General features: G+C 48.8%; 14 protein-coding genes across 14 annotated transcripts; 6 read left to right on the plus strand and 8 right to left on the minus strand.

The window, feature by feature from the left end:
- Positions 1 to 24: 24 nt before the first annotated feature.
- On the plus strand, positions 25 to 708 carry OGAPHI_004432 (uncharacterized protein; the record flags this gene model as incomplete). The annotated part of the gene is made up of 1 exon (XM_046205510.1): positions 25 to 708. One exon carries the CDS (start codon positions 25 to 27, stop codon positions 706 to 708), a length of 684 nt encoding a protein of 227 aa, XP_046061447.1.
- Positions 709 to 3,114, minus strand: OGAPHI_004433 (uncharacterized protein; the record flags this gene model as incomplete). Its single annotated transcript, XM_046205511.1, has 1 exon — positions 709 to 3,114. One exon carries the CDS (start codon positions 3,112 to 3,114, stop codon positions 709 to 711), a length of 2,406 nt encoding a protein of 801 aa, XP_046061448.1.
- Positions 763 to 2,362, plus strand: OGAPHI_004434 (uncharacterized protein; the record flags this gene model as incomplete). Its single annotated transcript, XM_046205512.1, has 3 exons — positions 763 to 803; positions 895 to 1,549; positions 1,997 to 2,362. 3 exons carry the CDS (start codon positions 763 to 765, stop codon positions 2,360 to 2,362), a joined length of 1,062 nt encoding a protein of 353 aa, XP_046061449.1.
- Positions 3,115 to 3,223: 109 nt separating the features above from the next.
- On the plus strand, positions 3,224 to 5,808 carry OGAPHI_004435 (uncharacterized protein; the record flags this gene model as incomplete). The annotated part of the gene is made up of 2 exons (XM_046205513.1): positions 3,224 to 4,721; positions 5,081 to 5,808. 2 exons carry the CDS (start codon positions 3,224 to 3,226, stop codon positions 5,806 to 5,808), a joined length of 2,226 nt encoding a protein of 741 aa, XP_046061450.1.
- Positions 3,638 to 4,659, minus strand: OGAPHI_004436 (uncharacterized protein; the record flags this gene model as incomplete). The annotated part of the gene is made up of 2 exons (XM_046205514.1): positions 3,638 to 4,178; positions 4,262 to 4,659. The coding sequence occupies 2 exons, from the start codon at positions 4,657 to 4,659 to the stop codon at positions 3,638 to 3,640; spliced, it is 939 nt and encodes a 312-aa protein (XP_046061451.1).
- OGAPHI_004437 (uncharacterized protein) lies at positions 4,854 to 5,747 on the minus strand (the record flags this gene model as incomplete). The annotated part of the gene is made up of 1 exon (XM_046205515.1): positions 4,854 to 5,747. The coding sequence occupies one exon, from the start codon at positions 5,745 to 5,747 to the stop codon at positions 4,854 to 4,856; it is 894 nt and encodes a 297-aa protein (XP_046061452.1).
- Positions 5,809 to 6,748: 940 nt separating the features above from the next.
- Positions 6,749 to 8,218, plus strand: OGAPHI_004438 (uncharacterized protein; the record flags this gene model as incomplete). The annotated part of the gene is made up of 1 exon (XM_046205517.1): positions 6,749 to 8,218. One exon carries the CDS (start codon positions 6,749 to 6,751, stop codon positions 8,216 to 8,218), a length of 1,470 nt encoding a protein of 489 aa, XP_046061453.1.
- Positions 6,930 to 7,214, minus strand: OGAPHI_004439 (uncharacterized protein; the record flags this gene model as incomplete). The annotated part of the gene is made up of 1 exon (XM_046205518.1): positions 6,930 to 7,214. The coding sequence occupies one exon, from the start codon at positions 7,212 to 7,214 to the stop codon at positions 6,930 to 6,932; it is 285 nt and encodes a 94-aa protein (XP_046061454.1).
- Positions 8,219 to 8,543: 325 nt separating the features above from the next.
- OGAPHI_004440 (uncharacterized protein) lies at positions 8,544 to 12,515 on the plus strand (the record flags this gene model as incomplete). The annotated part of the gene is made up of 2 exons (XM_046205519.1): positions 8,544 to 12,050; positions 12,159 to 12,515. 2 exons carry the CDS (start codon positions 8,544 to 8,546, stop codon positions 12,513 to 12,515), a joined length of 3,864 nt encoding a protein of 1,287 aa, XP_046061455.1.
- OGAPHI_004441 (uncharacterized protein) lies at positions 9,581 to 10,394 on the minus strand (the record flags this gene model as incomplete). Its single annotated transcript, XM_046205520.1, has 2 exons — positions 9,581 to 10,144; positions 10,230 to 10,394. 2 exons carry the CDS (start codon positions 10,392 to 10,394, stop codon positions 9,581 to 9,583), a joined length of 729 nt encoding a protein of 242 aa, XP_046061456.1.
- OGAPHI_004442 (uncharacterized protein) lies at positions 10,649 to 11,221 on the minus strand (the record flags this gene model as incomplete). Its single annotated transcript, XM_046205521.1, has 2 exons — positions 10,649 to 11,041; positions 11,132 to 11,221. 2 exons carry the CDS (start codon positions 11,219 to 11,221, stop codon positions 10,649 to 10,651), a joined length of 483 nt encoding a protein of 160 aa, XP_046061457.1.
- OGAPHI_004443 (uncharacterized protein) lies at positions 11,417 to 11,746 on the minus strand (the record flags this gene model as incomplete). The annotated part of the gene is made up of 1 exon (XM_046205522.1): positions 11,417 to 11,746. The coding sequence occupies one exon, from the start codon at positions 11,744 to 11,746 to the stop codon at positions 11,417 to 11,419; it is 330 nt and encodes a 109-aa protein (XP_046061458.1).
- On the minus strand, positions 12,083 to 12,922 carry OGAPHI_004444 (uncharacterized protein; the record flags this gene model as incomplete). The annotated part of the gene is made up of 1 exon (XM_046205523.1): positions 12,083 to 12,922. One exon carries the CDS (start codon positions 12,920 to 12,922, stop codon positions 12,083 to 12,085), a length of 840 nt encoding a protein of 279 aa, XP_046061459.1.
- Positions 12,923 to 12,972: 50 nt separating this feature from the next.
- On the plus strand, positions 12,973 to 14,103 carry OGAPHI_004445 (uncharacterized protein; the record flags this gene model as incomplete). The annotated part of the gene is made up of 1 exon (XM_046205524.1): positions 12,973 to 14,103. One exon carries the CDS (start codon positions 12,973 to 12,975, stop codon positions 14,101 to 14,103), a length of 1,131 nt encoding a protein of 376 aa, XP_046061460.1.
- Positions 14,104 to 14,115: the final 12 nt, after the last annotated feature.

Here is a 14,115-nt window from a genome sequence, read left to right on the forward strand (position 1 = left end):
TACTGAAAAATTATTTATTTTATAATGGCTCCCGTAGTTGTCAAGTTTGAGGACAAGTACGCTCCGTCGAAAGTCGAGCAGAGCAAGGAACACAAGAAAATCCTCAAGAGCGGCAAACCGATTTCTCTGGAGGAGCTCAAGCGCAAGAAGAGGGCCAGAGAACAGCAGGAACTTAAGGACTCAAAGACAAAAGAAGACAAGGATGACATCAAAAACGATATTGCTTTGGACAGATTGCTGAACGAGTCGCATATCCTGGCAGAGACTAGGGCAAAGGCGTATTCGGGAGCAGATCTGACTCTGGAAACGCTCGATCACGAGAATCCAACAGGGAAAGCCCGTGTAAAGACTTTGCAGAACCGATTACAAAAAGTGTCTGAGGTGAACGGCAAAGATGGCCAGAAACTCGAGAAGATGCCCATGAACATGCGTAAGGGCATGGTGAAGGCACAGTTACAACGTATTGAGAAGTACGAGCGCGAGGCCAAGGACGCAGGAATAGTGCTGGCTAAGAAGAAGAAGGGCGAATTTAGACAGATCGGTGGCCGTGGAACCAAGTCGATCGATACGAGAATCGGCAAGGGCATAAAGAAGGACCACCGCATAAGAGATCGTGGTTTGAAGATTAACAGCATTGGAAAATCAACTAGAAACGGACTAATTATTTCGCAAAAAGATGTGGACAGAATCAACGGGAAAAGATCATGATCAATCCCCCCACTCCATTCTGGCCTCTCTCAGCTTGGTTATCTTATTGACCAGATGAATAAGTTGCAGGCGCTCGGCGATCTTGGATGCAGCGTGTAAGGCTCTTTCATCACGCAATTTGGTAGCCAAGTACAGAGCGTCGCTGATGCTACCGTCATTACAGGAATGACCAAACTGTTTCAACAGAGCAGCATCGTATTTGACACTGATCTCACCCAGACGCTCCTGGGCGGTCTCGTCCACAACATCGTCATTACTAATCGCATCATTGAGCAGCTCTCCCAGAGTGATGCACCGCACAAGCTCCTCTTCGGGATCTTCCTCGTCCTCTTCACCAGTGATTGGCAATCTAATAGGAATCTCCAAAGGCATAGCTAGAGGGAACGACGGATATTCAGAGCCTCTTGTCACAATCGAGTTGAAGTTGTTCTTCAACAATCCTAACGGCCAACACTTGATATTGTCACCCGTGGATAATTTCTTGACACCTTCGGTAGTGTCCAAGATTGGAATCCAGGACGCTTGCAACGGGTCTCTCCATCTTGTGAGCACCAGCAAGAAGTCGTCGTGGCCAACCACGCATGGATCTCCATCAAGCGAGAAAAATGCTCCTTTCAGAGGATATGCAGAATATGCGCTACCAGATAGATGTATTGGCAGATGCTCGTTTCTCTGGAAATACTTGCCATCCAGATCTTGCACGTTGAAGTTCAATGAACCAGAATTGTACGTCACAGTGAACAGGTACTTGTCACTGTTCACACAGGCAACCACAGGAGCGGTCTTTTCGATTCTTTCAATGCGGCCAAAAAGACTGTACTTGCGAACGAATCCCAGAGAGGTTGAAACATAAATCGCTGTCTTACTGAGACTCACACACGAAACAAACTCTCCCGGCCGCAAAAGAAGGGACCGCAGCCACGTATCTTGCTGGTCATGTGATTTGTACATTATGGTGGATTTTCTAGACTTGGTAGCTGAGGCAAGAAGAATACCGTCCTCTGTGATGGAAGCCACGTTGAACCCATATAGATCTTTGAAATGATACTCGTTATGCAGACCTTTATCGAAGAAACTGACGGTAATTGTGTTGTAGCCATCTTGTTTCACCGTCCAAGCATAGCCAGTGGAGTTCATGGTTAGGTACTTTCTATTGCCATTCCAAGGGGTTCCTCCTGGAGAGAATGGTTGCACCGTGAACGACGGCTCCTGAACAGGAGCGTCAATGACGACTTTGCGGTGCTTGGCTGGCTGATGCGCAGCCATTGGTCTCTTCTTTTCAACGTAGCCAGAACCATCGTCGTCCACTATAAAGTCGTCCTCGGGAACTTCATCGAACAGACCGGTCACCTCGCTTTCTGGTTCGGAGTCGAGGTCGTCAATTGGCCGTTCAGACTCCTTGAACGACTCTTTATCTGAAACGACAGAGTCGAACTGGGCTATATGTCCGGAATTGGTACCGACAACGATATCAAACGACCCGTCTGCGCGTCCCCAAGAGAGAGAACAGGCCTCTTCTGGTAAGTTGAGCACTTTAACTGACTTGTGCGATTTGGTTTCCCAAATGATCAGTTTCTGGTCGCGTCCAACAGAAGCTAAATATTGTCCGTTCGGTGACCACTTCAAGTCGACCAGGCCTTTTTCATGGGACTGACCACGGAACTGGAAACTCACGCTCGACAGGTCGGAACGGTCGTACACCTCGATTTCGCGGTCCTTGGTGGGGACAGCCACCAGGTCACCGTTTGGATGCCAGTCGCAGCCACAGACACCAGCCGCAGCCTTGGTGGCTGGAGGATGACTGCCAAACGCGTCGTCAAGGTCGAGATCATCGTCGTCCTCGTCGTCCACAAACTTGTGCTTCTCTGTTTTGTTGGGGTACACGTGTTTGACAGCCGGTTCGGACGTAGAATACGCGTAAATAGCAACGTCTCCGTTGGCGAGCGAGACTGCTGCCAAATCTCCCACGTTGTTGTACCCAATCGCAGTGACCTGGTCGTTCGTCTTGATGGATTTGATAGTGGTGTCTGAATCGAGAGACACGAGCTTCAATTCGCCGTCAGCTCCGCCGCAGAGCACCTGTGATCCACCATGGGTGAAAACAGCGTCCGCCAAAGCCAGAGGCGAGCGCAGCAGCTTCCCCATGGATTTGAGCGAGTCCAGATCATAGTACTCGCACACTCCAGACTTGGAGGTAACGGCACCGTATTGATGACCGTTCAACTCGCCCACCTCGAACGAAGTGACCTTCCCTATAATATCGAGCACTTCAGGCTCTCTTTCCGGGTTCTTCACATCAAACACCTTCAAAACGTCATTTGTGCAAACATACAGCTTGGAATAGTCGCACGAGTGTCTAACGAACGTGATTCCTGCCGTCACAAACACCTGTTTCAAAGAGTCCATGATGAAAATAGTTGAACAAAATGTACGCGTTATAGATCTGAAAATCGGTGCAGGGATGCGATAAAAAAATATTTATCTGAAAAAAAATTTTAGTAAAGACATCATCACCATGGCGGATTCGTTTTTCTCTGATCCTTCGAAAAAAAGGAAGCGGCCAGCCAGACAGACCTCTGTGGCCAAGAGACAGAATACCAAGGCGTCTCGGAAGTTGCAGAAGCCTGCTGAGGAGAGCTCGAGCGACATTGACGAGGAGGAAGTGCAAAGTGATATTTTTGAAGACTCTTCTGCCAATGAGTCTGAGCAAGACGAGGAGAGTTCCAGCGAAGAGGAGGACGCCGGCGAGAGCGCTGCCGATAAAAGACGGCGAATGGCCAAACAGTACTTGAGCGAGCTGCAGGCTGAAGCTGAGACGTATGAGTTCGATGCCAAGGACTTGGACGATGACATTATTGCCTCCAGATTACAAAAAGACGTTTCCGAACAACAGGGACACGTTTACCAATACATCGGTGACAAATTAGAGCTAGACGATGTGGAGATCGCCGTTAGTCGGGTCGCCAGCAAGGGGCTGACCGGAGTAGCTGTGCGGTACCCATATGCATACACCGTCTCCAAAGACATGGAATTGGTGAAATGGGACATTAGTGACAAGACAAAGAAACCACAGAAAATGAAGTTTGCCAAAGGAGGGCGCAAATACACAGAGATTTCCAAGGAACAGATGAACAATGGCCATTGCGGCGAGATTCTGGCCGTCGCCGTTAGTCCTGATGGTAGATATGTTGTGACGGGAGCACGAGACAAGCGTATAATAATATGGAGCAGCGAGAACCTTGCTCCTGTGAGAGTGATGGAGATCAGAGATCGTCGAGGCGAAGTTCTGGGTCTTGCTTTCCGTCGAAATAGCGACCAATTGTACGCAGCCTGTGCCGATCTGAAAATTAGAACGTACAGCGTGAATCAGCTGGCACAATTGGAAACCCTGTATGGACATCAGGATTTGGTTGTGGATATTGCTGCTTTGGCCCAGGAAAGATGTGTCACTGTTGGATCCAGAGACAGAACTGCAATGTTGTGGAAAATAGCAGAAGAAACAAGACTCACATTCCGTGGAGGAGACACTCCTAAAGCAGGCATTGATTTCTACGCAGAGGGCAGCATCGACTGTGTCTCTATGATTGATGACTCCCATTTTGTTACCGGCTCGGACAACGGTAACATTTGTTTATGGTCTTTGGCCAAGAAGAAGCCTACATTCATCCAAAGACAAGCACACGGGTTAGAGCCTGAGAAGGAAGTTTGGCGGGCGAGCGCGGAAACGAATCCAGATGAAGCCAAACTGCAAGTTCCAAAGCCGCAACCATATTGGATCACAGCCATCTGTGCTATTCCGTACAGCGATTTGATACTGTCGGGATCGTGGAATGGCGAGATCAAGGTCTGGAAGCTCGAGAAAGAACTACGCAAGTTCAACTTGATAGGTACTCTTGATAGAGTCAAGGGAGTCGTGACCAAGATCGACGCCCATCTTGAGAACGATAGCATTCGTGTTTTCGCTTCTTTATCTAAGGAGCACCGTTTGGGACGTTGGGTCGACGCTCCTGGCGGTAGCAGAAACGCATTTTATTCTTGTACAGTTAAGTTACAGGGGAATTAATAAACGATAGCAACAATTAGCTGGTATTGAACTGAAGTGATTCTATGTAAAATCGGAAAAAACACACATTGAAAAATCATATCTAGAGCAAAGCAGCCATCACCATTCCTGCGACACCAAGAGTGAGTCCGCTCAATGGAGAAACACCATTGGCGTCACCTTTAGAGGAGGAAGAGGAAGCGGTGGAGTCAGAAGCAGAGCTGGTAGCGCTCGAGGAGGTATCATCGGCAGTAGAAACGGAGCTCGAAGAGGAGTGCTTTGCGCTAGAACTGTGTTTGGAGGAGCTCACAGCAGAACTGCTGTGAGAAGCCTTGGAGGAGAAAGAGGACGAAGCAGGCACCACGGAAGAAGCCTTCGAGGAAGATGGAGCAGCAGAGCTCACGATCGAGGTTCTAAGAGTGGAGGATGCGACAGAAGGTCTAGCACTAGATTGTGCGGATGTGGTTGTGACTTCTGCGCTGGAGCTGCTGACCGAGGCAGCGGAGGCAATAGCCAAGAGTCCCTTGGCCTTCTCTAAGGAGGCAGAGGACTCGGAAGCGACAGAAGCGGCAGAAGCTTCAGAAGCTTCAGAAGCGTCGGAAGCAGAGGCAACGGAGGCCTCAGAGACAGAGGCGGCCGAGGCAGCTGAGACGGAAGAGACGCTGGCGACGCTGGCCGCGGAGGCAGCCGACTCAGCAGAAGCAGAGGAAGCAGCAGAAGCGGCGGACTCAGCAGAAGCAGCAGAGACAGCCGAAGCAGCAGACGCGGCCGAAGCAGAAGAGACAGATGCCGCAGAGGCGGAAGACTCAGAAGCAACGGAAGCAGAAGAAGCAGAGGCAGCGGAGGCGGCCGAGGCAGAGGAAACTGACAATGCAGAGCTCTCTGATGGGGATAACAAGGTCTCGGTAACTGTAAAAGTGATCAAAGAAGTTGTGGTCTCATCAGCCTTGACAGAAGCTGTCAACAGAAGGAGTGGAACAAAGGATTTGAATAGCATTATAGTGTCTCTAAAATTGGGTAACAAGCGGAAGTTCTGTGGTATATCAGGAACGAGTTGAACTAAAGTAAGTTTGGTAGCAGTTTGGGAGCAAAGCTCGGTTGTTAATGAATGACTATGGTGAGTTCTGAAGCTTGTATACAAGTGTGTAGGAAGAAAACTAAAAGCAATCTAGAAAACAAAAGTGTTGATGACAAGGGTTTGGGACCATCTGGGGATCCTGCAAAGTTTTCTTTCTGGATGAGCGAAAATGTAAACAAAAACAGTCGTGTAGCCACAGTTACTATTGTTTGTTGAAGTAAAATAATTGTTTGAAAAAAGGTGGTGATTACCCGATTCGAAATTGGAGGTACCCAAACTAGAAATAAGACGCATTCCGTTTCCCGAGAGGGAAAGAGGTCTGGTTTATGATGTGCTCATTAGTTGGTCCGAAATGGCGAATGGATACAGATATAGTTTCTCCTGAACAAACAGGGCAAGGAAGAACTTTACAATAGCAAGGCTGAGATCATCTATCCAGCATAATTGGCTCCTCGCTTTTTGTGCAGATCGCAAGCTGTTTTGCAGCAGTGTGCCGGGTCTACTTGTGCGAGTTTGAACCAAGTCAGATTGCAGTTTGGTCTCGACTCGTCTGACCGGTTCTGCGACGCAATAATTTGTCTGAATAATTAATCCGGCCAAATAAATGCTGCGAAATTCGCCTATCCGGTCCCAGATCATCGATCCCAACGGTTAGAGCGAAATTTGCATAAACCTATTTATTGTCCGCTTCGGCCGCTTATTGTCGTGGATATTGTCTAATTTCTGTGTAATATTTTTTTGTCCACTAAAAAGCTTTGTTTCTGAAAAAAAGAAAACGTTTTCGAAAAGTTGGAACGAGAGCGAAAACAAACGCACTAACAAAGAAACAAAGAAAGGTTTTTTATTAAATTCTTGTCTCACAATAAATATTATAAACAAGTTTTATAATCTATCAAGATCTCTAGAGACCATCACCAAAGATGGAACAGTACCAGGTGGAGCAGGACGGCAAGAGAAGCCTTCCGCCCCTTTCACATATCATCCCAGGGCAACCTCAACCTTCGAGTCAGCAACACTCTCCAAATACTCATCAATCTAATTCTGCCTCCAACTCCCCGTTACCAGAACAGCCAAAGACGGAATCTAATGAGCTGATCCCACCTAACCAGGCCCACGACCAAAAACCTCCCCAACAGTATCATCAGCCACAGATGACTGTCCAGCAACAGTCCCAAATTCCAATCCAGTACCAGCAGATCGCCATGCAACAACAATTTCCTCAGCAAGCCGCGATCCAGTACCCCCAGCAGCTTCAGCAGCAGTACATGATGCAGGCTCTGCAGATCCCTCCTCCCCCTCAACCTCCTCAGCTAGATTCCTCGAAGTTGTTCGAGAAATGTACCTGTAAGCAGGAAGGAAATCGTATTCCTCGTCCAAGAAACGCATTCATTTTGTTCAGACAAAAACACCATCAGGCCTTACTTGAAGAAGGTAACGTTATTAGAACCAACCCGGATGTGTCCAGAGAGTTGGGTCGTAGATGGAGAAACTTGCCTCCGGAAGACAAGGAGTACTGGAACAAACAAGCTGAAGAGGAAAAGAAACGTCATGCTGAGAGATATCCTGGATACAAATACACTCCAAGAAGAAACAGCAAGAAGAACTGTCCTCACTGCAGCACAAAACAAGCTATCAGAAACCATAATTTGGCCATGCAATCTTACGTGGCCCAGTATCCTAACCATGCTTACGCTTTTGCGTTAAATGGTAACCAATATTTCCCTCAATCTGTTGCTTCTGCAAATGGATCTGTGACCCAGCAACAGGTTTCAGCTATGCAGGCAGCACCCCAACAGTCCGCTGCCCAGATTCCGCAGCAGCAGGCTGTGTACTACCAGCCAAATATGATTGCGATGCAGTCGCAGCAGTTCAAGGCTGAGGATTTATACCCAGCTCTTGCAGGTGGCTCGGGAACACCCCAAAGTTCTATGACACAGCAGTCTGGAACCAAGAATTCTTCGTCACCGACCGTGGCACAGCAGAGTGCGTCGATGAATGACCAGACGCAGTACTTGACTTTTGTGAACCAGGTGAACGGCCAACAGGGAACCAGATACGCTAACGGACAATCGGGACAGCAGCAACAGCAGCCTCAACAGCTCAAGAGTGATGCTTCCCAAACCCCCAACTACACCCAGATGTACATGTCGCAGATGATGGATACCTCACAGATATATGCTGCCATGAACAGACAGCAGCAACAGCAGCAACAGCAACAGCAGCAGCAACAACAACAACAACAGCAGCAGCAGCAAAATATGTATGTGAACCCGTTGTTTGGATACGATTTCCAGCAAAACGCTCAGGCGCAAGCAATTCAGATGTCGCTGCCATCCATCAACAATTTGTCTCTGCCTCCATTAAACATGAACCAAAAGAATGGGGGCTGAAGCTAAAATGACTACATTACGTTATAGAAGAACTAGTTCAATGTATTTTATGCTCTCAATTTCATATCCGTGTGCCCAGGTGGATCTTTTAGGGCTTGGCGTTTGACATAATTTCATCAATTTTCCTCTTTATGGAAATATTCTTGCTCAGTTGAGAAAAATCCTTGTTACTGCTCCGCCTCCTTTTTCTTGCAGAGCTTCTTTATCGTAAAAAAAATTATCATTTCTTGGACCCTTAAGTACGAGGCACAGGAATACGTGGGTGAAGCACATGCGCATTTGATATAAAAGCAGTTTTTCGCTGAAATAAAGAAAATTTCAAACCATGGCTATCTCAAGACGGCCCACTGATCTTGAGGCGCAAGCCAATCAAAAGTTCTCACTGGAGGATCTTGGGGCCCTCCATGATCCTAAGTCTCTACAAAAACTCTCAGAATTAGGCGGAATCGACGCGTTAGTCTCTGGACTGGGCACCGACGAGGCCAGAGGCTTGTCTTCTGACATCCAAGGACAAGAATTACAGCAAAGAAAGAAAACATACGGCATAAACACACTTCCACAAAAACCTCCAAAATCGTTTCTCAAGTTATGTTGGGAGGCCATGCACGATCAGATCCTCATCATGTTGACCATCGCAGCCATAATATCACTAGCACTGGGTCTCTACGAGACTTTTGGTCAGCCTACTGAGTACGACGAAGAAGGCAAAGCAATGCCCAAAGTCGAATGGGTCGAAGGTGTGGCCATCATTGTGGCCATTTTGATCGTGGTGCTTGTTGGATCGCTCAACGACTTCAACAAAGAGCGCCAATTCACCAAACTGAACGCAAAGAAAGACGATAGAAACATCATCGTTTATAGATCGGGCGAAAAACAGTTTTTGCCTATTGGAGAGTTGCTTGTCGGAGACTTGGTGTACGTCGAGACAGGTGAAGTGGTCCCTGCCGATTCCGTGCTCGTCTCTGGAGAGTGCGAATGTGACGAGAGTGCATTAACAGGTGAAACTCACGCTATACGCAAGATCCCTGCAAGGTACGCCTTGGAACATTACGAAGCTCTTGGCGACGCATCGAAAGATATTGGAGACAAGGGAGTTGACGACCCAATGTTAATATCTGGTGCCAAGCTGAACAGCGGTCAAGGTAAAGCCATTGTGACTGCCGTTGGCACCAACTCAATGCATGGAAAAATCATGATGTCTCTTCGTCACGAGGCGGAAGAGACTCCGTTACAAGCCAGACTCACAGGACTGGCAGATGGTATTGCCAAGTTCGGATTCTTGGCAGCCATAATCTTGTTCATCGTGCTTTTCATCAAGTTTTGTGTGAAGCTTAACGGGGACTACTCTGGATTGACCGGTGCTCAAAAAGGTACAAAGTTTGTCAACATCTTGATCACTGCAATTACCATTATTGTGGTGGCTGTTCCTGAAGGATTGCCGTTGGCCGTGACTCTTGCTCTTGCCTTCGCTACAACGCGTATGATGAAGGACGGCAATCTGGTGCGTGTTTTGAAGAGTTGTGAGACAATGGGCGGTGCGACCGCTATTTGCTCAGACAAGACGGGTACTTTGACGGAGAACAGAATGCGTGTTGTTCGTGGATTTATTGGAGACCAGGAGTTTGACGATACCAATTCAGATGGAACCGTAACCAGTCTGGAGGTGGCGGGACAAGTCGCTGATAGATTGAAGGCAAGCGTCTTGGACAACGTTATGTTGAACTCCACCGCTTTCGAGTCCAAGAAGGAGGAAAAAGCTCCAGTGAAGGAGAAATCCAGTTGGTTCAAGAAGTCACCACCACCAGTGCAGCAGGAGGTTGAAGAGGAGTTTGTTGGATCCAAGACCGAGTGTGCTCTTTTGCTATTGGCAAAGGATAAATTCAAAGCCATTGGCGACTCGAGCCCATTGGACTTGATCCGGGAACACTCGCAAAGCCGTATAGTCCAGGTAATTCCCTTCGAGTCTTCTCGTAAGTGGGGAGGACTGATTGTCAAGACAGACTCTGGATACAGATTCTACATCAAGGGAGCATCTGAACTTGTTTTTTCTCGCTGCAGCTTCAGATCCAAGTCTGATGGAACCATTGTTCCGATCACGAGCACCGTGAAAGAGCAGATCAATTCTCAAATCACGGTTCTTGCTGAAGACGCCCTCAGAACTTTGTGTCTTGCTCATTGTGATTATGACGGTTTGAGTTCATGGCCGCCTGCAGAGTTGGCTAAGAACGATAACAGAAAGGAGGCCGATCCAATGCGTCTTTTTGGGGATGCTGTTGAGATTCTCGCGAACGATGCAAACGCTGCTGCAGAGAAGAACAACAACCTTCCAAAGATCGTTATTGGAGAAAGTGAGAACAAGCAGGAAGGATTGGTTCTTGACAGTTTGGTTGGTATCCAGGATCCACTAAGAGATGGAGTGAAGGAAGCAGTTCAAAAATGTGCCAGAGCAGGTGTCCGTGTTCGTATGGTTACCGGTGACAACATTTTGACGGCTCGTGCCATTGCCAGAAATTGCAACATCCTCAACGAAGAACAGTACAACGATCCAAGCGCATGCATGGAAGGTCCTGTTTTCCGGACGCTCAGCGACCAGGAACGGATCAGTCTAATTCCAAAGCTGTGCGTTTTGGCGCGTTCTAGTCCTGAGGATAAGCGTATTTTGGTTGACACTTTGAGACATCTGAGGGAAGTTGTTGCTGTCACTGGTGACGGTACCAATGATGCACCAGCTCTGAAGTTGGCCGACGTGGGCTTTTCCATGGGAATCGCAGGAACAGAGGTTGCCAGAGAGGCTTCTGACATCATTTTGACCACCGACGATTTCTCCTCAATTGTTGACGCTATCAAGTGGGGAAGAACCGTTTCCACGTCGATCCGTAAGTTTGTTCAGTTCCAGCTTACAGTCAACGTTACTGCCGTTGCGTTGACCTTCATCTCATCTGTTGCATCTTCGGACGACAGCTCTGTTCTTACTGCAGTCCAACTGTTGTGGGTGAATCTCATTATGGATACGCTTGCTGCTCTGGCCCTGGCCACAGACAAGCCTGCCGACGACGTGCTAGACCAGAAGCCTGCCGGTCGCCATGCTCCGCTGATTTCGACGTCCATGTGGAAGATGATCATGAGTCAGTCTGCCATCCAGCTGATCATTACATTTGTGATCCATTTCGCAGGCGAGCAGATCTTTTATCCGAACGGTCATGTGACCGACCACGACAGAACCAAACTTTCTTCGCTGACGTTCAACACTTTTGTCTGGCTACAGTTCTTCAATCTGTTCCTCACGCGGAAGCTGGACGAAGGAGATGGAATTACGAAGGTGAGAGACAGAATCACTCGGTCTAACTTGGACTTCACACAGCATTTCTTCAGCAACTGGTACTTCCTTGCAATTGCAGCGATTATTGCCGGTTTCCAGGTTTTAATCATGTTTGTTGGAGGAGCAGCTTTCAGTATCTCGCGCCAAACTGGAGCTATGTGGGGAACCGCAATTATCTGTGGTCTTGTGTCCATTCCTGCTGGAATCATGATTAGAATTGTTCCAGACGTTTGGGTCGAGAAGATTTTCCCTACAAAGGCGTTCAACAAGCTGGTGAGCCTGTTGAGCTTCAGAAGAAAGAAGCACAAGGAAGCTGCATTTGAGGAAGTGGAACAGAGGGAGGTGAAGACTCCTGACTTCCACGACGAGAATGTTTTGAGTGTTGCCACGTTCAAGAATATATTTGGAAGATCAAGGTCCTCCACCTCGACCGAAACCTCTGACTCTTCGCAAATGACCGAAAGCACGCTTTTCTCTTCCAATGACAGCAGATACACTGCTCATTCGGAGGATGTATAAAAAAATTGTCAATTGTATAAAGGCTTTTATTTATTAAACCTATTCAGATAGCGTTTTTTCTCGCTCTCGAGGAACTGGGCGAAGTCTGCGTAGATGAGGTAGAATCTCGTGAGATTTTTGAAGAACGGAAGCAGGTCCACCAGTAACTGGATCTTGTCCACGAGTCCCTGGTTCACCTCTGCGGATCCTTTCTCCTTTTGGATCTGGTCCAAGATTGTTTCTTCGAGTATACTGAGCGACGAGGAGAACGTGTCGAGACTGACGTTTGCAGCCGGGTCGCTCTGCGTGGAGCCTGTTGGTGCAAAGGACAACGTGCTCGAAGCGTTCTGTAGTTTTCCTTCCTCAATTGTGCTTGTGAGCACCACGGCTTGGATTATCTCGAATATGTCCAGTGTGGCTTTTATACGCTCTTTGACCAGTTTGAGGTCCTGGAAGTCCTTGACAAGGTCTTCCGACTGAGGCGGCACGTTCACCGACTTGAGCTTCGTGTTGACGTCATCCAGGTCCCTATTGAGCGAGTTAATCGAGGAGGCCAGATACTCCACGTAATACTCGAGTCTTGTGATTCCGGCGTTGTCGTCCGAGGTGTAAGAGATGATGGACGACGAATTATGCAAATCCTGAAGTTTCTGCTCGAACTGGCGCGTGAGCTCGTTTGTGTAGTAGTCCAGATGCGTGAGCAGCGAGAGACACTTGCCCTGGAGCGATTTCAAGGACGCAGACGAGGCAAACGATATAGACTTGTCTTTGAGCTGTGGGGTGTTGAGATTGAGCGATGAGGTGAAGAGCGCGTCCAGATAGTCGTGTGGCACGAACGCGTCGTCGAAAAACATCGACAGCACCTCGTTTTCCTTCTCTGACGACATGACGGGAAAATGCAAGAAAAATGAGTGTCTTGATTTTTTTTGCACAGCCGATGATTGATGAGGCAGTGATCCAGCGAGACTTCCGGGCGGTGATCGACGACGCGCGTCGGGGCGCAGTGGCCAGAGAGGCGTTCTGGGTGCGTGTGAATGGCCAACGCCACGATTTCGAGTGTGCGGGCGACAGCGTGCGGGCTCTTGGCGATTGGCAGTTTGGCCAGGATGCCGACACAGTGGTGCTTTCCAACGGGTCCAAGACGGTTCGCATTGGTCTCGCGGACTCGCGAGCCGAGTCTGAGCTCGACGTTTCGTGTGTGGCCACCACTGTGGACGGAGACCTAGCTCTGGGCTCGGCCAATGGGGCGTTGGAGTTTGCCAGGACCGACGGAACGTTTCAGACAATCGCAAACGCACACTATGCCAACGTTCTGGACGTCCAGTTCTTCCCGAGCAAGCAAGTGGTTGCCAGCATGGGGCTCGACTACAGCGTGAAAATCTGGTCTTTCCTCGACGGAAGCAACCCACGCACTTTGCGCAAACACACGGCCAGTCTGACCGGGCTGGCCATCATTGGCAAGGGCCGCAACGTGGTTACCGGCGCGCGGGACGGAGCAGTCTACGTGTGGCAGTGCGCCACGGGCGAGGCCGTCTGGGAGTTCCGGAGAGTCAGAGAGCCGTGCGATCCCGTTGTCGGGTTGGCTGTTCTAGACGACGGAACAGTGTCAGATCAGGCCGCGGCAGTACAGGACACCATATTCTTTGAGATGCAGGGCAAAAATCTGCTCGTGGCACACGAAAGTGGGGTGGTTGCAATTTACGATATGGAAACCAGAAGCGCGACAGGCGAGCTTTTCGCGGGAAAGAACATCACCGCAATGGATGCGCACGAAGACCTGCTGGTGACGGGCCACTCAGACGGCACGGTGCGTTGTTTCAAGTCGTACGAGCTCTGCTGGGAGCAAAAAGGAGCAGAGGAGGTGCGGAAAATCCAGATCGCCCAAGGGAAAATTTTCTGTTTGTTCCGGCAGCTGGTTGCTCTCACCCCGAAGGGCGAACAACAAAGCATACTCTACCAGGAAGAAAAACCAAACAACTTCACAGTGGCCAACGATGGCGTGTACACGGCCAGTTTGAAGGCGGTGCACAAGTTTTCACACGGCACCCGTGCACCAGTATTATTGTGAGATGCGACGCGT

This window comes from Ogataea philodendri (genome assembly GCF_020536065.1).
Source record: "Ogataea philodendri strain CBS6075 chromosome Unknown scaffold2, whole genome shotgun sequence".
NCBI classification, from domain to species: domain Eukaryota; kingdom Fungi; phylum Ascomycota; class Pichiomycetes; order Pichiales; family Pichiaceae; genus Ogataea; species Ogataea philodendri.